Here is a 26,277-nt window from a genome sequence, read left to right as displayed (position 1 = left end):
TTGTCGTAGCCTTGTGTTAATTCCCGGGCAGCAGCAGAAAGGTCAGAGGTTCAGGCTTTTCCTTCGGTCCAGCAAAGAACGTTGCGTAACCATTTCTATGGAGAGCATCAGATTTAACGAGGCGGCAACAATCTGGTCGCATAAATAATTTATTCCTCAGCGTATATTTCGTGTCATTAAGCGAAATGATGATCCTTGGTATACATCTTGATCTTTCTAAATGGCATAGAGAGATATCTGCGAGACAACAGCATCACCAACGAGCGACAGCGCTCTCTTTTGTTTAGCCGGATGCTGCTGCCGACAGATCGAAGGAGCGACGCTGCCAAAACGTGCCGTTTCCGTATTTTTAACGGGTGCGGTAAACACCTTCGCAACACACGTCGCTCGCTTCTCCCCCACCTCCGCCACCTCGCGCAGTCGATGGCCACGCCGAGCTCAACGTGACTTCTCGTACCACGTGACCGCTGGCTCCAATAGCGAAGCGGCTGACGTACAATGTCACGTTGCACGCAGCGTGCTGACTTCGCCCGCCACTGGGCGCCCACCGCGTACGTTTCGAGAAGTGTTCAACGTTTGGCAGCGAGCAGCTGTGTCCCTGACCCGCGTCACAACTTTTGTTAGAGCAAACGCAGCGTCGACAACTGCCCGCCGTTCGTGAAGAATGCCAAGATGAGCTTCGCTTCGCATCCAGTGAATCAGTGTCCGGGATAAATCAACTATGTGTGCGAAAACCACTCAGGAACACACTGTGCATTGGTTCAGAAGGGGACTTCGTCTACATGACAACCCTAGTCTGCGTGCGGGACTCATAGGTGCGACGACATTTCGGTGTATTTTCATCCTGGACCCTTGGTTCGCGGGTTCATCTAATGTCGGCATTAACAAGTGGAGGTGAGTGCTGACATCAACAGTTAATTTTCCTGTTCTTAAGATGCTCCGTTTTTTAAACTCTTTTTGCCTTCCGTTTGTTTGCCTGCTGTGTATTTATGCAGTAACGCTTTGTTCAGTTCTCTCCCTCGCTGTAGCTGTGTCAGTGCTAGATTTAAGTTTGAATACGTATTGTGAATCTTAATAAACATTTCTTCTCTTGTGACGCAACTGACGAAAACCGTTGGTTTTTCTCAGTGTATTTTCCTTGCAAGTGTCTTGTTCGCCAGTGCTCAAGCTGGATGGCTTGACCTTCATAAGTGTATTCAATTACAAGAAGTGAAAGTCTGTGCTCAGAAACGCAATTGTGTTTGAAAGGATGTGCGTAATATTGTAGTTGTTTACCCACCAACATGGTTTTTTTGTGTCCCTAGAAACAGTCGATGAAATTGATTCATTCAGTGTTAAAGCGACCGAATAGTAGTTGTCAGATCAGTAAGTGGATACCGGAAGTAATAATAAGACGAAGTACCTTTTACGGTGTCCTGTTGACACCTATCAGTTGGCTGTCACTTCTTCGTGTTCAAACTTTATTTCAGTAATGGCGCTTGGTGGCGATTAGTCATCACCTCCAGTCGCCCACCGTCTAATGTTTGCGTCCGCTACAACGCGAGTGAGGGGCTAGGGGGGAGCTAGGCCAGGTAACGCAGCATCATTTGTCATTGTTGCAATACAAGAGACATTCCAAGAAAGATACCATCATGTCTACCTTTTGTCACTAATACCTCTGTTACTCAGCAGATTTTTTTTGTTATTGTGTACATAATATCGCACTCGAATGGGTGGGGCAATAGTACGAAGCTGTCAGTGGGAAAAGGTTTACAGAACGGGTGTGGGCTTTTAATTCTAGTAATTACTATCTCTCTTTGTTGTTTATTTGCTACAGATGTGTAACATTTCTCTCAAATATGGTAAATTGTTTCATCTATGAAATGCTTTCCGCCTGTGTGCCTGTGCTCTTGATGGACATTTTACAGCGCAGTGGTTGTTCAGAAAATTGAAAGTATTGTTGGCGATTATTGTGTATGTCGATGTGCCTCCATAAATGCTTCTCGTTGGTGTAAGACTCCTCCTGATAAATGACAGGATTCAAGACATTGTAGGGGAATATCAGATCTTTACTGGAGGAACAAACCATCGCGAATATCGTAGGACTAGTGTGTAGAAGAAACGAAATTTCAGAAATAAGAATTTACATTTTTAGCTGTTCACAGAAAAGTAAAAATTTCGCGAAGTCTACTCATGACGGAAATTTGTTGGATCTTAATGACAACAAACAGACCTTATCTCTTTTATGATATCCACATTGAGACTGGTAGATTTGTCTCTGAGGCAGATGTAGCAAAAAATGTTATCGAAGAACAAAGGGCAACTACAACAAATAATAGTTGTACATGTTAAGTGAACTACATAAAAAGCCAGTAGTTTCATATTTCACTGAGGAATTTGAAACACTGAACACTGGACAGGTGCCTCCAGAGGTATTATAGCTTAGTTTAGGATAGTTGATCAAGCACTAGATGTGTACGTACCTAGTAGATAAGTTCATAATGTGAGGGACGCTGGTGGTGTCTGTAAAGAAATTCTAAAGAAACAGCGGCTGCTGCACAGTAGGTACAAAACAAAACCGAAGTCCATAGAGGGACCCCAAATAAGGCGCCTTGGCTGTCAGAGGGGCAATAAACGAAACTTTCTGTGACAGTAGCAGTATCTTCTCGAAAGGCTACCCCACAAAACGCTTATAAATTCTGGTAATATATCAAAAGTGCTAGTGGCAGCAGAGTTAGGGTCCTGATTCAATGATGACACAGAAACGGGAATTGAGGGTAGAAAGAATATTCCGTTTTCAAGTGTTCGCTTTCAAAGGATGATGTATGAGTATCGCCTCAGTTTAATTCTTGCATCACTTCAAATTTGAGTGATAGTAATTGTGAGATTGAAATACAAATGAAATTATGGACTGGGACCTGCAGGAATCACTATCAGATTCTACACAAAATTTACAGCTGGGCTATCCTCATTCTTAGCCATAATACACTGTAGATCTCTCCTACCAGAAAACTGCACCCAGTGGTTGGAAGAAATCGCAGGTCACGCTCATCTACAAGAAAAATAGCGGAAGTGATGTACAAACGAAAATATCGTCACATAGGTTATCATAGCAGGTTTTTTTCTTTCCACTTAACTTATGATACACAAACAAGCAGTTGAAAATACACATAGGCCTATCATCTTTCTACACCCCTTCATCGTGCGTTGCATGTTTGGAAAGGGATCTGTCATCTGGTCTTGGAGGTCTATATATGCCTTCCACTCCTTAATGATGTCGAAAGACAGTGTAAACTACTGCTTGCAGGTCTTCAGAATCTGACTGATATTCAAATCACTTCATTATCACTGTTGAAAATAATATCATCAAGCTTCTGTAAAGCCCCCTCCACATGATCACCGCGAATTACTCTCGTCGCCTTGTTTGTTTACTGAGATCAGCTACCACTGACACACATGGCTGTGCTTCGTTTCAGAATACATTTAGGAGCCTTCTTTTAGTTAGAAATTGAATTTCAAATCGGGTGATTAACACTGTGTTGTCTTACAATACATTTACTCATTACTGGTTTCGTTCATGGACCATCTTCACAGTGAAAAAAAAACCTTTTGTGACCTGTCCACATGGCATACCTGCTGTTTAACCAGGAAAGTTGGCTTGAAAACGTAAGAAAACTGGTACATAACGCCGTAATACAGGCTAAATCAAGCAGAAAACAACGTTAGAAACATGAAACCATGTAGCCTAAGTGCACAGAATCATGATTGTGCCTCAACAATGGTGCTATGCACCTACTGGTCTTACTTGTTTTCAAGATGTTTTCTGCTTCGTTGAGCCTGTATTATGGCGTTGAATACCAATTTTCTGACGTTTTCATGTCAGCAATGGCATATACGTTCCTGGTTAAATAGCTTGTACGCCTTGTGATACTGTCACAGCATGTATTCTTCCACTATGAAGATGGTCCATGATGGAAACTGGTAATGAATAAATGTATTGTGAGATAGCACAGTGTGCGCCATGCATTTCCCCAAGTATATCTATGCTGTTGGTAGTCGCCTGAAAAAAAAAAAATTAAATTTCAAACATTCATGTAAAGAAGTGCGCATCTGCAAACTGGTCTCATCATACGATTTAAATGCCATAGCAGCTTCATGCGATTCCAACTCGTCATTTGTTGTGACTGGGTGAATGGCTATTATCAACAGGCTCAATCGTAGGTAATGGACGTGATTTCTCCTCACTGGTAGATTAACTGTGAAAATGAAGTCGGCCCAGAAAGGAGGTTCTTAAATTGTTTGATTCATACTGTAATATTGCTCAAGTGTGTGAGAAGCATAACAGATAAGAGGAACAGGAGATATTGAACGTATATGAACAAGGTCAGGTCCTGTGGTCACAAGTTTGTTTGCCTCGCGGAATGCTGAATAATCTGGACTGGCAGGCGCGAAAACCATTTACAACGTGTAATGAACCAATATTAACTGAGGAATCTAGTATAGCACAACCCTCCTACATATCGCTTCCGTATAGACTGCCAATACTAGAACACGTTAAGAGTAATTACATTCCGAACAAGGGCGTTTGAGCCGTCATTTTTCCCGCGTTCCAGACGTGTCAGGAATGGGAAGCAACCCATCAAGTGTCCTCTGCCGCGCGCATCACAGTAATTTGCAAAACAGGGATGTAGATATCTTTCCTCAAGGGAATAACAAATACAGCCTGTCCGTAAAATTTCCGAATAATCTCATGGCGAACTTGCACTCCTAACTTTGTCGCAAGCACATTGTACTAAAATTGGGTTCAGTCGCGAAGAAAGCAACCAAGGGATGAGAAGCCCTATCTGAGGAGGACTGCCTGTTGACAGTAGCGGAACTTTTATTTACCTGTGTAATGTTCAAATGTGTGTGAAATCTTATGAGACTTAACTGCTAAGATCATCAGTTCCTAAGCTTACACACAACTTAACCTAAATTATCCTAAGGACAAACACACACACCCATGCCCTAGGGAGGACTCGAACCTCCGCCGGGACCAGCCGCACAGTCCATGACCGTAGCGCCCCAGACCGCTCGGCTAATCCCGCGCGGCCCTGTGTAATGGAAAAAGCATGTGGTGGGAAGTTCCTATGGGACCAAACTGCTGAGGTCATCAGTCCCGAAGCTTACGCACTTCTTAATCTAACTTACGCTAAGGACAATACACAAACCCACGGGGGCCGCGCGAGCCATGGCAAGGCGCCTCTGACCGCGTGGCTACCACCCCCTTCCTCTCCCCAGTGGAAAAGCAATGTTAACAATATTTAATAGTCTACACATTTTTCAATGATACGTGCAGTACGGTTGGTGAGTAGCTCAAACCAGATGAAAAGTCCTCAGTTGTATTTGGGGAAGTGTTCTGCAGTCTTTTAACTGATAGGACGCAGCCTTATCATAGATAAGTCTCGTATCAGTGGATTAATATTCTGCATCGCCATTTTTTCATTTTCAGTCTGCAGCGGGAAATGAGGAAAACTGTTATGACACAAATTTATCACTGTTTCGGACTGTATCGTAGATATATGAAGTATATAGATCAAGGGTCGCATAGAACGACATACCGATTGGAAGCTCGATGATGACGACATTGTACTCTTATCTGGCATTCTATTTGCTCCTGTCCAATGTGCACTCAATTCGTTTTTTCGTGGCGAATGTGCAGGCTGTTTCAAAAGGTTCATCCGATTTCACAAGACTGTATCTTCTCCATGAATGAAGAACTTTAGGACTATTAAATTGTAACTTACCAGTGAGCCAGTCAGTTTTAGAAGGTTGTCTATAAGGGGCAGTCCAATGAAAACGAAACAGAGGAAAGAAAGTAAGTTAACAATTTATTATTTCAAAAGGAATTGCCCTAATTGTTGATACATTTGTACGACTGTGAGACAAGACGTTCATTGCCTTCACGGAGAAATGTTTGCAATTGTCTACAGAAGCATGATTCTACGCAGACGTGCACCTCTTTGTCCGAAGCGAATCAACGGCTATGATTGTCTTCCTTCATGGCTCCAAGATATGGAAATCGCGTGAGGAGAGATCGGGACTATACAGAAGAAGTGTAAGGGCTCCCAGTGAAACTTCTGCAGCGTACTCGAAACAATCTTGTCAGCACGCGACCCTCTGTTTGCTTCGGAAGAAGAGCCGCTTTTTCGTACCTGCCTCGTTTTTATTTGACTGCCACATATACCGGGTGATCAAAAAGTCAGTATAAATTTGAAAACTTAATAAATCACGGAATAATGTAGATAGAGAGGTAAAAATTGACACACATAGTTGGAAAGATATGAGGTTTTATTAGAAAAAAACGAAGTCCACAAAATGTCTGTCAGCAAAATGACAGTGACTGCTACCGTGACGGGTGAGAGGTACTCCGATGTGTTACTGTATCGCATCATCCCCAGCCTGGCTGATAAACACCTGCTGGAACGTACGATGTTTATGCAGGATGGCGCTCCACCCCATATTGCTAGACGCGTGGTGGTGATCGTGTGCCCAGCCGCCATTTCCGTCATGCTTGGCCTCCCAGGTCCTCAGACCTCAGTCCGTGCGATTATTGGCTTTGAGGTTACCTGAAGTGGAAAGTGTATCGTGATCGACCGACATCTCTAGGGATGCTGAAAGACAACATCCGACGCCAATGCCTCACCATAACTCCGCTTTACAGTGCTGTTCACAACATTATTCCTCGACTACAGCTATTGTTGAGCAATGATAGAGGACATATTGAGCATTTCCTCTAAAGAACATCATCTTTGCTTTGTCTTACTTTGTTGTGCTAATAATTGCTATTCTGATCAGATAAAGCGCCATCTGTCGGGCATTTTTTGAACTTTTGTATTTTTTTGGTTCTAACAAAACCCCATGTCATTCCAATCATGTGTGTCAATTTGTACCTCTCGATCTACATTATTCCGTGATTTATTCAGTTTTCAAATTTATACTGACTTTTTGATCACCTGGTATTTTTCATGCATGTACATACAACCTTGGAGTACATTGTTTCTAGGACCAAAGTTATCATTTACCATTCACAAATGTACACTCTAAGACAAAAAAGACGCACCACGAAGGAATTGGCCGAATGGGATGCAATCTGAAAGTGTGATATACATGTAGAGATAAACAAATAATTATAATTTGAGAAAAATTGGATGATGTATTCAAGAGAAAGAGCTTCACAAATTCAGCGAGTCAGTAACGCGTTGGTCCACCTCTGACCCGTAATGCAAGCAGTTACTCGGCTTGCCATTCATTAATAGAATTGATGGATGGCCTTCTGAGGGATATCGTGCACGTACTCAATTGGGGAGAGATCCAGCGAGCGTGCTGGCCTAGGTAACAGGTAAACACGAAGACAAGCAGCAGAAACTCGCGCCGTGTGCGAGCGGTCACTACCTTGCTGAAATATAAGCCCCGGATGGATCGCCATGAAGGGCGACAAACCGTGGCTTATATCATCGCCAGCGTATCACTGTAAGGATGCCGTGGATAACAACCAAAGGGGCCCTACTATGAGAAGAAATGGCACTCCAAACCATCACTCATGGTTGTCGGGCCATATGGCGGGAGATAGGTTGGATCCCACCGCGCTGTCTGGGGCGTCTCCAGACAGATCTTCACTGGTCATTGGAGCTCAGTTGGAACTCGTCACTGAAGACAATTCTACTTCGTCCAGTGAGATTCTAGCCGAAGACGTGTCTGGAGACGCCCCGGAGAACAATTGGGTACCAACTTCATTGTCGCCGCACTACAGCGCGACAACCAGGTGTGATGGTCTTTGGTGCCATTTGTTTTCATAGCAGGAGCCCTCCGGTTATCATCCGCGGCACCGTTACAGCACACTGGTACTTCGACGATATTCTACGCCCTATTTTGTTGCCCTTCATGGCAAGCCATCCTGGGCCCACATTTCAGCAAGATAATGTCTCCCCACACGTGGCAGGTGTTTCTACTACCTGTCTTCGAGCTTTCCAAACCATATTTGGCCAGCAAAGTCGCAGGATGTCGCCGGCCGGAGTGGCCGAGCGGTTTTAGGCGCTACAGTCTGGAACCGCGCGACCGCTACGGTCGCAGGTTCGAATCCTTCCTCGGCCATGGATGTGTGTAATGTCCTTAGGTTAGTTAGGTTTAAGTAATTCTACGTTCTAGGGGATGATGACCTCAGAAGTTAAGTCCCATAATGTTCAGAGTCCTTTGAGCCATTTCGCAGGATGTCTCCCCAATTAAGAACGTTTGGAGCATCATGGATAGAGCCATCCAACCATCTCGTAATCTTGACGATCGAATGCGTCAGTTGGACATAATTTGGCACGATATCCTCAGAAGGACATCTAACAACTCTTATCAATCAAACTTCCTGGCAGATTAAAACCGTGTGCCGGACTGGGACTCGAACTCGGGACCTTTGCCTTTCGCAGGCAAGTGCTCTACCATCTGAGCTATCCAAGCACGACTCACGCCCCGTCCTCACAGCTTTACTTTTGCCAGTACCTCGTCTCCTACTTTACAAACTTCACAGAAGCTCTCCTGGCGGAAGTAAAGCTGTGAGGACGGGGCGTGAGTCGTGCTTCGGTAGCTCAGGTGGTAGAGCACTTTGCCGGGAAAGTCAAAGGTCTCGAGTTCGAGTCTTTGTCCGGCACACAGTTTTAATTTGCCAGGAAGTTTCATATCAGCGCACACTCCGCTGCAGAGCGTAAATCTCATTCTGGAAACTCTATCAATGAAGCCAAACCATAAAACTGCTTGCATAGGGGCCAGAGGTGGACCTACGCGTTTCTTACTCAAATAAATTATCCAGTTTTTTCTGAAATTATAATCATTTGTTTGTATATGTACACTTTATGCTCCGATTTCCACCCCATCCCGATAATTCCTTAGCGGCACGTCCTTTTTTATCTGAGCCCTCTACCTGACGCACGGCGAACATTCAGTCGATAGCCAAATTCGTCCCATACTTTTACGAGGATATGTGGAGTTACTGCATCCATTGCTGTAGCCATGCGCCGCCACAGTTCATCTATAGTTTTAAGGAGAGGCACGTAGATGAAAACTTTCTAAAGCGTTGCAGTACGAAACCCGTTCGCACCGTCCTCTTGTAGGAGGTGCACTGCGACAATCTCAGCGAAAATCATGTCTTAACAGTTGTAACTGAATTGCAGCTGTTGAAACTAGAAACGCAAAACCCCAATTGTTGTGGGCATCTCGACTCGACTCACTTTGGGTAACGAACTGACGCCGTGGTAAACTCTTGTAGTTTCGATGCATGAGTCAAAATTCACCCTAAATTTCTGTCTTCATTCACAGATAAGATATAGCACTGCGAAAACGGATGAATATTTTTGAATCATAATGTAGAATTCCATGAATGTTAGCTATTATGAAACCATGAGAGAGGGACTAAAGTAGGTAACATTTTGTTTAATGCAGCAATTCATGCAACCTCCTGAAGCTGAATCTGTTACGATGAATAAATCGTTATATCAAAGCATTTCTTATTTACAATTTGCGGCGCCATTCCTCTGCGAGAGGCAGCTTCAACTCTCAACACAAACATGTTTCCGTCATCATCAGTAGAATCAGAAAGTTGGGTAGAAGTGCGACTGGCGTAATGGCGTGGTTTTATAATAGGCAGTTTACATTATTCTTCATTTCGTCACAACTATCCTGCTGTATTATCAAGAAAGGTACTGGGATAGTAAATTCATTCACGTCCGATTTACGACTGACAGGAGCGGTGAGTAGTGTGACAGCTGACGATTACGATGCCGTATTTGGGACTGTGAGCTAAACTGCACGCGATGTTCTGTGATGCCGTTCACCGTTTTGATCAGAAGCAAAGTAAAAGATTGTAGTTTTACCTGTAGCGCGCGGGATGTGTTGAAATAAAGAAGTTTCGAAAACATTCCTAGTGTAGTGGCAGTCCACTGATGTTGTTGATCGATGAGGGCAAGATCAAGATTGGTCGTCAATGGATAATTAGGTGTCATGGGATAAAGAACAGCCGGCCGAGGTGGCCGAGCTACAGTCTGGAACCGCGCGACCGCTACAGTCGCAGGTTCGAATCCTGCCTCGGGCATGGATGTGTGTGACGTCCTTAGGTTAGTTAGGTTTAATTAGTTCTAAGTTCTAGGGGACTGATGACCTTAGAGGTTAAGTCCCATAGTGCTCAGAGCCTAAAACGGTAGATTTCTCATCACACCACCAGTGGTTTTTCAACTGCATTTTAACAAGTTCTGTATCCGTTTTGGAGACACTCTAGAATAGGAACGTTGTTACACTGTCTCTTGCATTCTGTCGGAAAATACGTTTTTAATGAACTATGCAGCTTTCTTTTATCAGTTTCCTGACAAGGACTTAAGTCAGTGAGTGGTGACTGCGCCCGCTAAGGAAGCTTGAGGCCCACATCTTTGATCTGATAGTACCTCTAGACGGCTTTCTAATCTCCACAGAGGAACTCCGGTGCTCTTGCGTAGCCTACTAGGACTCCTGAGAGGAAACATACCGCGGATAATGTTTTCAGACTGAATGTCTAACTCTGCAGAGGAGTGTGGTTCTCTTGTGAACTTTCATAATTTTAATTGAAAACTATTTCCTCTTGTGTTTTTGTGTCCACCTCGTTGATCTTATTGGTGCATAGGAACTACAGCGTCGAGTACAATTCAACGAAGGACAAAAACTATACGTCGAACGTACAACTACGTCTGTCCTTAGATCCACCGAAACATGTTGAAATGCGTCACATTGAAGTAAAATATATAGTAAAGAAATATGTACTCATTCCATACATAAGCCTTTCGCAAAAATTCTTTGTGTTGATCCATTACATGCCGGCCCTGAACTTAAAACTGATGCCCAAAAGCCTTCTGCCTGTGTCGTGTGCCATGTCTCCATTCGAGGTTCACTTGGTAACGGCGTAAGAAATTGACTGTTTTGTACTTTTTTCGAAGCAAGCGGTGTTCTTGGGATGAAGGTCAACCTCAGGAACAAACGTGCTAGTCCCCTTGCTCCGGTTTGAGAGTTTTTGAGTTTAAACTCCAATTCTGTCTTCTGGTTTTACAAGCTTACCGATGACTCTGTAAATGAATTCAGAGATATCATTCGGGAAGTTCGCGGGCATTCCCTCTCCAACCGAGTTACTTTTCTGCGCCTTAAAACTGTGGAACAGATATGAAGCACAAATTTACCCTGTTTAATCTGCTGTCTTTAAGGGCTTTACAGACCTGGAAAATTAGCATATTGTACATTTCACGTTACCTGCCTTAAATCCTAGTCAGGCATAAATGCAGTTTAAAATTCTTCCGCTTTCCCTCTCTCTCTCTCTCTCTCTCTCTCTCTCTCTCTCTCTTTCCGAAGTGCAGAGTTTCCCCTTTCACTCAGCACTTCGAGTTTGAATTTAGTTGTTATTGATGATTACACGTTAATGTCTTTACCTAATCATAGTATCAGTCTATTGGACGACGTATGCAGATAGCCCATGTTTAATGGACATATTTTGTTGCTTTGGTCCATACTCTAAATGCTCCTCTCAAAATATGAAAATAAAAGAGCTTCCAGTAGAAGTGATTTGTCCGAAGATACTATATATCTATTAAGGTAAGCATCTTAGAGCTCATGTTTACTAGACTTTTGTGCTTCGAATGATCGTTCCCGTCATATTCCTGAGTTACGATTTTGGTCATGGCTGTTACTGAACAGCTGCAGAATATTTCAACACAGACAACAAGTCAGTCGTCAGCTGCATAGGAGAACCTTTGTTTGGTTCACTTTACTGGTTTCAACAACATCCGCAGCCCTCAGACGTCACTTTACGCGGATATGGAGGGGCATGTGGTCAGCACCGCTCTCCCGGCCGTATCTCAGTTTACGAGACCGGAGCCGCTACTTTTCAATCAAATAGCTCCTCAATTTGCCTCACAAGGGCACCCCGCTTGCCAACAGCGCTCGGCAGACCGTATGGTCTCCGATCCCAGTGCTAAACAAGCCCGACAGCGTTTAACTTCGGTGATCTGACGGGAAGCGCTATTACCACTGCGGCAAGGCCGTTGGTAGCGTCAAAATAAGAAGACACTACCGCCCGATTCTTATTGGCTTACCATTGATGTGAGCCGTCTGAATATGACAGTTGAAACTGGTAAAGTGAGCCAATGAAAGGTTTTCTTGTGCAACTGACACCTAACTTTTTATCTTCATTGAAATAGTCCTAGGTATTGGCTACTCTTCCTGGGACACCCTTTATATGTATCTATGGTCGAAGGACCACATCATCTAATGGTGCTTAAATTGGACGTTATATTCACATAGCACAAAAAAGAAAAACAACGCATTTAAAAAAGTGCGAGGGCGAACTAAAAAATTAATGCCTCCGAATTTTTGGTTGAGGTATTACATGTCATACTTATTACTCGGTCGACTCTCCCGCTTCGCCGACGCAAATTGCAATCCTCTGCCGCTAGACTCCGAATTGTGGCTTGTAACGTGACAGTGCGAAACGTAGCTATGTCTGTACTTGAGAGACCCTCAGAAAACTGAAAGCACGACCTCGAAGAGTTCGTGCACCTCAGTTGACTTGGCCCCATCCGATTTACATCTGCTTTCAGAACTTGAAGAACACCTTCGAGGACTTCACTTTGACAGTGGCGAGGCGGTGCAAGTAGAGCTGGCCGTGGCTCCGTCAAAACATTCTACAGTGACGGTATAAACAATCTTGTCTCTCGGTAGGAAAAATGTGTTCGTCGCCAGGATGACTATTTCTGGGAATAAAATGTAGACATGAATAGGTATAATGTTAATAAAGTTTAATTTAAAAAGCTTCAAGAGTTTTCATATAAAAATTTCGGAGGCATTTCTTTTCACCACGTCCTCATAGTACATGTTACTGACTATGGGCCTCAGGCTATTTTAAACCGGCCCTGGTCAAAACACTAAATGGGTGACCATTTCCTCCTCTTGTATCGTGCAGCGGAGCCTGACGCAGGAGCTGGGCGCGTCGCAGATAGACTTCAGGCTATCACGTTCCTCGCGCGCTTGCGTTACGCAATGGCCGCCCACGGTTAGCGACCGACAGCGCCTCGTCACCGCCGCCGGTTACTGCATCAAACGTAACCACTCCCGGCACGCCGTGTCTTTTTTTTTTTTTTCGTAACGAGTTCCTACGGTACGCCATCGAGAATTCCCCGACAACCAGCGTACAATGGCCCATCTAATGCAGCGTCTGTTATTTTCCTGCCTGAATGAACTTCAACCTTTTTCGTCTTTTGAGAAAGTTAAGTGCACTTCCTGCTAACTGTTATCATCCCGTTAGTCGTAATGTCGTGACGAAGGAAACGCAGCTCGCAAAACTAGAGCAAAGCGTGTTTTATTATTCCCCTCCTGGGTACCTTCACGTGCGTTTCTAGTATAGTCGCTATTGTCAACGATACATTATTGCTAGGGATGAAAAAGTAACGACTAAATTTTGTAACTTACGTATTTGGTAATATCGAGATACCTATCCGTTAAAAAGTATTCGTTACTCCGTACATTTGTTACTGAATGTCATTACGTACGAGTTGTTGGTTGTTGTGGTCTCCAGTCCTGAGACTGGTTTGATGCAGCTCTCCATGCTAATCTATCCTGTGCAAGCTTCTTCATCTCCCAGTACCTACTGCAATCTACATCCTTCTGTATCTGCTTAGTATATTTATGACTTGGTCTCCCTCTACGATTTTTACCCTCCACGCTGCCCTCCAATACTGAATTGGTGATCCCTTGATGCCTCAGAACATGTCCTACCAACCGGTCCCTTCTTCTTGTCAAGTAGAGCCACAAACTCATCTTCACCCCAGTTCTATTCAGTACCTCCTTATTAGTTATGTGTATTTTACCCCTGCCACCGTCAGAATTTCAAAGAGAGTATTCCAGTTAACATTGTCCAAAGCTTTCTCTAAAGCTACAAATGCTAGAAACGTAGGTTTGCCTTTCTAGCTTCTAAGATACGTCGTAGGATCAGTATTGCCTCACATGTTGCAATATTTCTACGGAATCCAAACTGATCTTCCCCGAGGTCGGCCTCTACCAGTTTTCCATTCGTCTGTAAAGAATTCGCGTTAGTATTTTGCAGCCGTGACTTATTAAACTGATAGTTAGGTAATTTTCACATCTGTCAGCACCTGCCACCTTTGGGATTGAAATTATTATATTCTTCTTGAAGTCTGAGGGTATTTCGCCTGTCTCATACATCTTGCTCACCAGATGGTAGAGTTTTGTCAGGACTGGCTCTCCCAAGGCCGTCAATAGTTCTAATGGAATGTTGTCTACTCGCGGGGCCTTGTTTCGACTCAGGTCTTTCAGTGCCCTGTCAAACTCTTCACGCAGTATCGTATCTCCTATTTCATCTTCATCTACATCCTCTTCCATTTCCATAATATTGTAAGTACATCGGCCATGTATAGACCCTCTATATACTCCTTCCACCTTTCTGCTTTCTCTTCTTTGCTTAGAACTGGGTTTCCATCTGAGCTCTTGATATTCATACAAGCAGTGCTCTTTTCTCCAAAGGTCTCTTTAATTTTCCTGTAGGCAGTATCTATCTTACCCCTAGTGAGATAAGCCTCTACGTACGAGTATGTTTTGATATTTGAAATGTTTTTTATTCCAGTCTCTCATCACAATATCAGTGCTTTAGACGATGACCATCCCCACATCTAAAATAGCCTATATACATATATACATCTAGAGAGCAGTGTGTGTTTCTACATAAAACAGCAATATGTATCACAATATACTGTCATACAACCAGGAAAATGTACAGATAAAATAGGGTATAACGTACCTTTTTTACACCATGTCCTAAAGTGATAAAGCCATAATGGCATCGTGAAAACATATAAATATAATCAGCACAGCACCGTCACATAGATGTAAAAAAAAGGTGTAGAATAGGCCACATCGTCCACATAGTGATTATTGCTACTGAAATACAGTAGCAATTACAAACCTGTTTGCCTACATACTCCATAGATGTTGCTATTGTGGGCTTGCCTAGATGTAGTCATCATTTACGCTAAAAACGTAATCTGATAAAAACACATTAGGTAAAATGCATGTTGCACACTTATTAAAATTGATGAGCACCATAGAAACCAATTGTGATACATTAAAAGATGAATGCAGTTACCCACATAAAATTATTAAAAGGAAATATATGAAGAGAATAGGTCCGACCCTTTTTTATGGTGAATTTAGGTCAACAATTAATATACATTGCCTGTTGCAACCTATAAATTGCTTATGAAAGATAAAATGTCTATATGACAGCTCAAAAAGAGACAGATCAGTGATCAGCGCCCTCTGTTGGGTCGGCCGCTAGGATGTTATGTAGGCGCGCACCGATCGTAGGTATGAATATGCGAGACATTATATGGTTTTCGTAGTATGTTATCAAATAAAGCAAAGTAGGCATTGTGCACAAAATCGCTTTGTCCATTGAGTACGCTTGTCGGCTTATGCTCTTTGGCTTTGTAAATCCCTAACGCCTCCAACAAGTCAAGAGCGCAACCCTTCTCAGCCCTGTGTAAAATACGCATAGAACTCTCGATATTGCCTACAGTGTGTCCAGTTTCTGCTAAATGCATTCCTAACGCAGTTTTGTTATGTGCTTGCAAATGCTCCCTGAATCTAATTTTAAAAGAGCAGCCAGTTTGACCGATGTAAAATTTGTCACAACTACTACAAATGATTTTGTAAACCCCAGAACCGTCAAATTTATGAGAGTCTTTACTCAAACTATGTTTCACACGCAGTTTCAGAGTGTTGTTAACTTGAAAACCACATCTAACCTTAGATTTATTCAAACGCTTTTCAATTTGTTGTGACATTTTTCCGTAAAATTTCATTGGAATAGTTTTCAGGTTTTCTTTATTCTTTCTTTTTTCTAGATGATTGTGGGTCTGCCTATTATTTACTTGATATTTGTTGTGGAGACGCATGTAATTGAGTATGTCTCTCGCACAAGTGACACATCATTCTACTTCCCGGCTCTTTGAAACAATATCGAAGTTAGCTTCTATTTCGCAACGTGTTGAGACCACTTCACAATTAGAAAATATACTAAATTATCATTAACGTGAACTCTATAGTAATAGTGTAACGAGTCATTGAAAAACAGAACTAATCTCTCCAGACAGTTCAGGTCACAAATTAATTTTACAGTCATACTGAACATTTTGTAAGAAAAGTAGGAAGGCCGAAGTAGCTGTTCCCGGAAACATACGCCATCTGCTGCTAGCGCACAGCGTGTGAATTCACAGGACCAACGAAACGTACCTGGGAGACATCGACGTATTACTGTTGTCATAAACTTGCGTCACATATACAGTAAAATAATCATAGATTATCTTTTGGTGGGACGCTCAAGGAAAGGAAACTAAGTGGCACATGCCGTACGAACTAAAGAATTAAAAAGAAAACTATCCTTTACATTCAAGTGTTCTTACATACCGCAAAGTACGGACCATGGTCGACAAAGTGCCGAAAGGAAGGAGAATATCATCGCGGTTTCCTTCGCAGATTTTAATGATTCATAAAGAAAAAGGAAGCAAAATGAAACCTATAGAGAACGCATTCAACAATAATCTCATAGTTTCTACTTGTATATTCTGCGCTGAGTAGCTCATTTTATCTGTCTACATTGAATTTAGATCTCGGGCGCCTTGAGACTTCCCTTTACTTACGCAGTTATAGACTACAGTCGTGTGCCATTTAAAATGAGTATCAAGTTAACTACATCAGGAATCGTCATACTTGCAGCACTTTTTATTTTTTATTTCATTATTTTATGACTATAAACGTCTTTAGTGTGGGAGAACGACCAAGCGCTAGATGAACTTAATTAATATTTGGTACTGTAAAGAATGTTTATCTTATTTATCGAAAATAAAAACATATAATTACCTAACTAGATGGCACTGCAACTACGGATGAAAACAAAGATAAGGCATCGATGTGTACCTTGACAAAAGATAAAACTCTGCTGGTGATATCTCATTCCTAACGTCTCCTGTGACGTAACGAGACACCCATGTGTGTCGCCGTGATGAATTATTGATCAGTTCTGTATGGCTTTCGGATAACTTGAATGAAGTGCAGTGAAACCCCTGTCAACGTAGATGAATTACGGGGAAACACATTGACATTACTCCACGCGATGCTGTTACTGCCATGTAAGCTTTTATGTAGTGAAATATGGAAATATTGCTTTGAGTGATACATCCACGCTCCTAATTCACCTTACCGCTTTCATTTTGCGTGGTAACAACGTATGACAAGTAACTTATGAGGTGTCATTTCTCTGATTTTCCATTCTTCGTCATATCGTGAGACGTATGTAGGTGAAGTAATATTGCCTGTAACTTCCTGGTGCGTACGGCTTCCGAATTAACAACAGTAAATGCAAGACCGCATGCTGGCTGTGCTGTGCTGTCGTATCTCGATACAAAGGATATTCGATTTTAACCCTGGCCAGCATGTTCTGCAGATATATCACCCCTGGTCTCGGGTTTCTGCGATGCTGGCACACCACCACTGATGACGCAGAGTTGAAGGAGCATTACGTAGTCGAATCTGTCCAAGCTTTGTTCGAGTCGATGCCTCACGGGCATTGTTGTAAGCAGAGGGGGCAGCGCTGTACATCAAGTTTCGGACCTGTATGCACACTGCAATCACCTATAAATATAATCATGTAGTCTCACTACTATACTGTATACGCTCGATAAGGTAAATTTCTTTATCTGCCATGCCTTCTGGTGATGTAATTTTAATAACCACCACTGCATTAATCCAGTTTGGTAAGAGCCTAGATTGACGAGCAATATTCAAGGTTCTGTGAAACTAATGTTTCACAAGACATCTTTTTCGTGAAAAAATTACATTTCCTATAAATAGTCAGTTTGTTGAAAAATTTTAATTTTTGGTTTTGTGCAGAAATAATATTTGGAATTTGTCGTACAATTTATTAATTTTGGTCGACTGGAAGTATATTTAATGTAATTTGTTAATCGGGCATTTTTATGATTGCATAAACCATTGGTCAGTTAAAAATAGCCGGCAGGTGTTGCCGAACGGTTCTAAGCGCTTCAGTCTGGAACCGCGCGACCGCTACGGTCGCAGGTTCGAATCCTGCCTCGGGCATGGATATGTGTGATGTCCTTAGGTTAGTTAGGTTTAAGTAGTTCTAAGTTCTAGGGGACTGATGACCTCAGATGTTAAGTCCCAGAGTGCTCAGAGCCAGTTAAAAATATCTCACGTATCATAGGGTCTAGAATGCTGTAGTATGATTTAAATTCTAGTGGAAACCTTGCTGCATAAGTTGGTAGGACTGGCATAACTGTTGTGATTTTTGTTTACGTTGTGCATGCTTTATCTTTGATATAACGAAGGAAACAGGGATTGTTGACACCGCTGTCTGATGACAAGACTATTGGGAGTCGTCTGCTAGACATTTCCATCAGTCGACTCTCGGAAGTCATAAGAAGCTCGGAAAATAACCTAGATGGCATGTTAAAGGCTGTGTGGGCAACGTTTCTCCATAAAATAGAGACAAATCGGTGCACACCCTTCGTCTAGATGAGTGGTGTAAATATACTACTCTATGTAAAAAGTGAAACACTCAGAAGCAAAGGTCTCCAAAACGCAGGGATAAGAGGACGTGTTGAACAGTGATTTAACTGACAGAGGTGGTGTGCACATAGGCCCAGCAGCGCCCTCTTTTGTGTGGTCGGACAGGTCAGTGTTATGCAACGATGGAGCCGTCGTACGAAGTGGAAACGCAACGTGCCACTCTTGCCTCACAGACAACACAGGTTGGAAGTTCGGAATGTGACTGCGTTTGAAGGGGCAGAATAATTGGGCTCCGGGAGGCGGATTTGTCGTTCCGTGACATTTCAGCTCGTACCGGGCATGCTGCTTCACCAGGCCTATAGGGAAAAAAGTAGAGAGGAAGGCGATACACGTCGCTGAGACGGTTCTGGATGACAGTGCGACCAGGGGCGCCCGCAGGTTTTTGTCTCAGTAGGGGCAAAAAATTTTCACCATATATGTATTCCCAAATTTTATGTTTCTGAACCGTATTCTGCCAATAAATTGTTTTACCACTAATAATTGTTTCTTGCGATGGATGTGGAAATATTTATGCGGTATGTTCCTATTAGAACACAGCAAGACTCATCTAGAACGTTCCGGAAATGAAGGTAGCTCACGCCACACGCTGCTAGATCTCGTTCGTTGACAGTAGTTCCAATGACGAATATTGCCTACTTCTACAGACAAGTAGCGATATTAGTGGCCACCCAGTACCCTCGATCAGTTCTTCAGCAAACGAAAAGGAACATAATACAATACGCTAATTTAAATTAGCGTCAGACAGTTGTTAACCATTATTTGAAATTTGAAAGAATAAAATTTTGTCGAGTGTGTTTTGTTGTGCAACTGTATTGTGTTGCCAGTTGAGGTTGATGAAAAGGTTTGTACCTAGTGAGATGGGAACAGAGAGGGTGACATTTTAGTACCCTATAAGTGAACATTTTCGAGATGGAATTCTCACCATGGGTACCATTCTTAATGGGACCACGTACACATGTAGTAGTCTGTCGATCGGCAGATTCGCTTTATTTTATTATAGCTTATTAGTAATGCCCAGAGTTTGTTGACATGTAAACAGTCTTTCCTTATCAGATATGCATTGTTTACAGTTACTAAAACCTCGAATATTCCGGCTATAGATATCTATCTTTAATTTTGTATTTTTCGTCATATAGATACTGTATCGTAGATTATTTTTCAAGGAAGACGACATTTTTTTCCCGTTTGTGTTTAACGTCCCTTTATGACACAACTGATTCTTTTAATATGTAAAGAACGAACAATGGGCGTGCCTTCAGGAAAAACGCTTAAATGTTGCTCGAGACTGCATTTGTAAAAGTTAACAATAAACTGCTGGTTCATCTGATTATTCCAATTGTGGCCTCACTTGCTGTTGTTAATTTCCACCACGTGTGGGTGTAGAAATAAAAATGAAGATACTTCGTAAGCAACAGCTGTAAGACGGTAACAATTTTGCACATCTTCAACGAACGATATTTCTTCAAGAAAAACACACAGTTTTTAAATTTATCATCATTTTTTAATTTTAGTTCGATTCTCTTTTAAAGTTTTTCATTGCTCGAGTTCATCCTTTAATTCTGTTTACATATTTTTTTATATCATTTTCCCGTCATTTTGTCGATATTTTCCGGTTATTTTAGTGGTAATTTTACAGTTATTTTAAATCACACATAACTGTGCCACAAACTTACAGGTATTTTTTATATTCGTAAACTGAATGAATTCTCACTATTGCCCCCACTGCTCCCCCCCCCCCCCCCCCCTGCGGGCGCCCCTGAGTGGGACCACAGCGCGAGATTACCGCCATCTTGTCCGCTTGGCCGTAACGGACAGGACAGCTTTGTCCGCACTGTAGGCGCGATGGAGCAGTGCAACAGGTGTGGACCTGTCAGCTTCGATGGTTCGATGCCGTCTTTTGAGGACTGGACTGGCGGCTGCATGCCGTTGCGTCGGCTTCCGTTAACTAGAATCCACCAACGCCGCAAATTGCAATGGGCATGTGGACGCCGACACTGGCGTGCTGAGTGGCAAAATGTAATGTTTTCGGACGAGTCGCGCATCATCTTGTTCTACAGTGATGGCCGCATACGCGTTCGACCCCCTCCTTTTGAACGCAATCAGGTAGACTGTATTGTTGAGCGGTATAGCCGCTAAGTGTGACGGTTTGGGGCGCCATTGCCTACAACACGCGTTATCCCATTCTACACCTTGAGGGCGATCTAAACAGTTACCGCTACATCAGGGAAGTTTTACAGCTCGAGGCACTGCCCCTCCAGCTGTCCGTTCCGTATGCCATATTTCAGCTGGGCTAACACCGGCCGCGTGTATCGATGAATGTGCAAGCCTTCAAAGAATGCTGGGTGCCACTGCTTTCACGGCCTGCTTGTTCGCCTGACATGACGCCCATAGAACATGTCTGGGATATGGTCGGTCAGCAGCTTGTTCGTTCAGGTCCTCCTGTAGCCACAGTTGATTTCTAGATGCGAGTACAAACCGCGTGGCAGGGTATTCCCCGGCTGCCTGTCCAGTCGCTCTTTGATTCGTTGCCACGACAATATAGCGGCTCTGATTGCAGCATGTAGTGACGCTACCCCTACTAAATTTCCTCAGTCGCATGTCTGCAATGATAATCATTTGTGTAGTGTTCTGTCCGTAATCGGTGGAATAAATTTCATTCTGATAACGGCTGTCGGTGCTGGTGTCACATTTGTTTCCAAACAGTTGTTTATAAAACAGCTGAATCATCTGGGGGAACTTCATATAAGTTCATCCACAAGAAATATGTCTGTTATGTTGGCTATAAAGCCAGCTTTTGGAGATTTCGCAAATCTAGATCTATTTACGACATGTCGGACAGGGAAAACACAAGATTTGACTGAGGCATTGAACAATGTCGTGTGCCCAAGAGTACCTAAAATGTATGTGTAGGCTACCATACATTGAAGCTTGGTGTGTATGATGTTGTTATCACATTAAATTACGGTAATACTGGTAGACTGAAGCTCTTCGAGTTGCTGGGAGTGAAGACTGGTTGGAATACCCACGCAATAGTGGGATAAATGAACAACGGAACCAGTCGACTAGGCTGAACTACAACCTCAAAAAGTTTTCAACAAGGAAAGATCTTTGAAGGGGATGTATTCAGATAGCGTAGCAGATGATGAAGACTAACAGTGCTACCGCATTTTACTTGTTGTTTCTATGAAAATGTGAATTTTAATGTAATAAAAAATACAACGGAATAAATTCTGTATTAAGCCCTAGGATATAAACGTCAAACTAACTAGATGAGAAAGTATGCGAAGAATGTATGATTAAGCTGCAATAGTTTCTTTAAGTTGCATGGTTCGTGAAATTAGCAAACTTAACATGAGCAGGATCGGCCAGTCATACTACCCTCAAGATTTTTCCAGTTAATGTCAGCTTGGCATCTGCTTTACTTACACATGTTTTATGTGATCGTTCCACTTCAGATCGTTCCAGACGGGTACTCCGAGAGATTTTACGGTTACTAGTTCCGAGTGATTTATCACCAATAGTGTAATCGAACGGTAATGGATCCCTTCGCTCATTTGTGCGCAGTACATTATATTTATTTACGTGAAGGGTCAACTGCCAAGCCTTGACAGGTCTTCCGACATTACGCTGAAATTTTCTAGCGTTGTAACATATCTATATACAACACCATTATCCGAAATAGCCTCATGGAACTTTCGTCATTATCCACCATGTCCTTTATGTACAGGATGAACAAGAAATCCACCGACAAAGTTCCAGAAGTTGCTCAGAGACATCTTGTGAGTAATTTGATGTATGGAACCCAAAGTCTCCCGCGAGTTGTTATTGAGCAATAATGTAATTATAATTTGATGCTGAAGTCTTCTTGGCTTGTCAGTCAAGCCCCATTCAGCGACAACGTTTCAACAACTTTCCTACCCGTCATATTCAGGGGAAGTGAAAGGGGCAAAGGCAGCGGATGGCATAAACAGGCAGCTCCAGGACGCTACGCCAGGACACTCAACCATGCTGAAAGTCGTCCCCCTGCCCTCCCCCCTCCCTCCCCCCGCCCTCCATCCCTTTCCCCTCCCCCCACCCTTCCGGAAGCGCCCGAGGCAGAGAAGCCTGCGATCCTGCGGCTATAAAGATACGAAATGGACATGAACCCAAAACATCGCCTGAAGATAACGAGTAGGAAACCTGTCGAAACGCTACCACAGAGCGACGCCTTGACTCAGCTGAAAAGCCGAGAAGACTTCATCATCGAAATAAGCCGAGATAGCCTGCATTCCCAAATAATTATGATTTATTCAGTTTTTTTTACCACAATCGCCTTTTTTCCTTTGAAAATACACTACTGGCCATTAAAATTGCTACACCACGAAGATGACGTGCTACAGACGCGAAATTTAACAAACAGGAAGATACTGTGATATGCAAATGATTAGCTTTTCAGAGCATCCACACAAAGTAGGCGCCGGACGCGACACCTACAAGGTGCTGAGACGAGGAAAGTTTCCAACCGATTTCTCATACACAAACAGCAGTTGACCGGCGTTGCCTGGTGAAACGTTGTTGCGATGCAGCGTGTAAGAAGGAGAAACGCGTTCCGTCATGTTTCCGACTTTGATAAAGGTCGGATTGTAGCCTATCGCGATTGCGGTTTATCTTATCGCGACATTACTGGTCGCGTTGGTCGAGATTCAATGGCTGTTAGCAGAATATGGAATCCGTGGGTTATGGAGGGTAATACGGAACGCCGTGCTGGAACCCAACGGCCTCGTATCACTAGCAGTCGAGATGACAGGCATCTTATCCGCATGGCTGTAACGGACTGTGCAGCCACGTCTCGATCCCTGAGTCAACAGATGGGGACGTTTGCAAGACAACAACCAACTACACGGACAGTTCGACGACGTTTGCAGCAGATTGGACTATCAGCTCGGAGACCAGGGCTGCGGTTACCCTTGACGCTGCATCACAGACAGGAGCGCCTGCGATGGTGTACTTAACGATGAACCTGGGTGCACGAATGGCAAAACGTCATTATTTCGGATGAATCCAGGTAATGTTTACAGCATCATGATGGTCGCATTCGTGTTTGGCGACATTGCGGTGAACGCACATAGGAAGCGTGTGTTCGTCATCGCCATACTGGCGTATCACCCGGCGTGATGGTATGGGGTGCCATTGGTCTCGGTCACCTCTTGTTCGCATTGACGGCACTTTGAACAGAGGACGTTACATTTCAGATGTGTTACGACCCGTGGCCCTACCCTTCATTCGATCCCTGCGAAACCGTACATTTCATCACGATAATGCACGACCTCATGTTGCAGGTTCTGTACGGGCCTTTCTGGATACAGAAAATGTTCGACTGCTGCCCTGGCCAGCACATTCTCCAGATCTCTCACCAATTGAAAACGTCTGGTCAATGGTGGCCGAGTAACTGGCTCGTCACAATACTCCAGTCACTACTCTTGATGAACTGTAGTATCGTATTGAAGCTGCATGGGCAGCTGTACATGTACACGCCATCCAAGCTCTATTTGACTCAATGCCCAGGCGTATCAAGGCCGTTATTACGGCCAGAGGTGGTTGTTCTGGGTACTGATTTCTCAGGATCTATGCACACAAATTGCTTGAAAATGTAATCACATGTCAGTTCTAGTATAATATATTGGTCCAATGAATATCCGTTTATCATCTGCATTTCTTCTTGGTGTAGCAATTTTAACGGCCAGTATTGTACTTAGGTGGTTCATGTCTAGAGGGTTACCGACGTGATTATGGTCCCATGATGGAAATTAACAGACTTCGAACGCGTTGCTGTAGTTGGAGCGAGACGTATGAGTGGTTTCCATTTCGGAAATCGTTAGAGAATTCAATATTCCGAGATCCATAGCGTCAAGACTGTGCCGAGAACACCAAATTTCAGACATTACCTCTCACCACGGTCAACGCAGTAGCCGATGGTCTTCACTTAACGACCAATAGCAGCAGCGTTTGCGTAGAGTTGTTAGTCCTAACAGACAAGCATCATTTCGTCTTTTCTAACAGCTCTGCATCGCCTGCAGCACCTCTCCTGGGCTTGTGACCGTGTCGGTTGGACCCTAGACTCCTGCAAAACGTTGGACTTCTCAGATGAGCCCGGTTACAGCTGGTAATAGCTGATGGTACGGTTCGAGTATGGCGCAGACCCCAAGAAGCCATGGATCCAAGCTGTCAATAAGGCACTGTGCAAGCTGGTGATGGCTCCTTAATGGTGTGGGCTGTGTTTGCGTGGGATGGGCTGCAACCTCTGGTCCAAATGATTGGAAATGGTTGTGTTCGGCTACCCGGAGACCATTTACAACCATTCATGTACTTCATGTTCCTAAACAACGATGTATCTTTTATGAATGTTGTAGTTGTTGTGGTCTTCAGTCTTGAGACTGGTGTGATGCAGCTCTCCATGCGACTCTATCCTGTGCAAGCTGCTTCATCTCCCAGTACGTACTGCAGCCTACAATCTTCTGAATCTGCTTAGTGTATTCATCTCTTGGTCTTCCTCTACGGTTTTTACCCTCCACGCTGCCCTCCAATACTAAATTGGTGATCCCTTGATGCCTCAGAACATGTCCTACCAACCTATCCCTTCTTCTAGTTAAGTTCTGCCACAAACTTCTCTTCTCCCCAATTCTATTCAATACCTCATCATTAGTTACGTGATCTACCCATCTGATCTTCAGTATTTTTCTGTAGCATCACATTTCGAAAGCTTCTATTCTCTTCGTGTCCAAACTACTTATGTTTCACTTCCATACATGGCTACACTCCATACAAATACTTTCAGAAACGACTTCCTGACACTTAAATCTATACTCTATGTTAACAAATTTCTCTTATTCAGAAGCTCTTTCCTTGCATTGCCAGCCTACATTTTATATCGTCTCTACTTCGACCATCATCAGTTATTTTGCTCCCCAAATAGCAAAACTCCTTTACTACTTTAAGTGTCTCATTACCTAATCTAATTCCTTCAGCAACTCGACTACATTCCATTTTCCTCGTTTTTCTTTTGTTGATGTTCATCTCATATACTTCTTTCAAGACACTGTCCTTTCCGTTCTACTGATCTTCCAAGTTCTTTGCTGTCTCTGACAGAATTACAATGTCATCGGCGAACCTTAAAGTTTTAATTTCTTCTCCATGGATTTTAATACCTACTCCAATTTTTCTTTTCTTTCTTTACTGCTTGCTCAATATACAGATTGAATAACATCGGGGAGAGGCTACAACCCTGTCTTACTCCCTTCCCAACACTGCTTCCCTTTCATGCCCCTCGACTCTTATAACTGCCATCTGGTTTCTGTACAAATTGTAAATAGCCTTTCGCTCTCTGTATTTTACCCTTGCCACCTTTAGAATTTGAAAGAGAGTATTCCAGTCAACATTGTCAAAACCTTTCTCTAAGTCCACAAATGCTAGAAACGTAGGTTTGCCTTTCCTTAATCTTTCTTCTAAGATAAGTCGTAAGGTCAGCATTGCCTCACGTGTTGCAATATTTCAACGGAATCCAAACTGATCTTCCCCGATTTCGGCTTCTACCAGTTTTTCCATTCGTCTGTAAATAATTCGTGTTAG

General features: G+C 43.2%; 1 protein-coding gene across 8 annotated transcripts in view; it reads left to right on the top strand.

Annotated features, from left to right (window-relative positions):
* The first annotated feature begins 469 nt into the window (after positions 1-469).
* The window catches only part of LOC126335342 (cryptochrome-1-like), a 184,382-nt gene continuing 158,574 nt past the window's right edge, over positions 470-26,277 (top strand). For 3 of the 8 annotated variants that reach the window (XM_049998523.1, XM_049998522.1, XM_049998524.1), the window contains exon 1: positions 519-894. In XM_049998523.1, coding sequence (XP_049854480.1) covers positions 722-894 — 173 coding nt within the window. In that variant the 5' untranslated portion in view covers positions 519-721. Of the gene's footprint in view, positions 895-26,277 lie in introns of all 8 variants that reach the window. The other 5 variants (XM_049998525.1, XM_049998518.1, XM_049998521.1 and 2 more) reach the window with 5 other exon arrangements.

This window comes from Schistocerca gregaria, chromosome 2 (genome assembly GCF_023897955.1).
Source record: "Schistocerca gregaria isolate iqSchGreg1 chromosome 2, iqSchGreg1.2, whole genome shotgun sequence".
In the NCBI taxonomy this organism is placed as follows: Eukaryota; Metazoa; Arthropoda; class Insecta; order Orthoptera; family Acrididae; genus Schistocerca; species Schistocerca gregaria.
The sequence above is the reverse complement of the archived record's forward strand: the minus strand, read 5'-3'. Positions and strand labels throughout refer to the sequence as shown.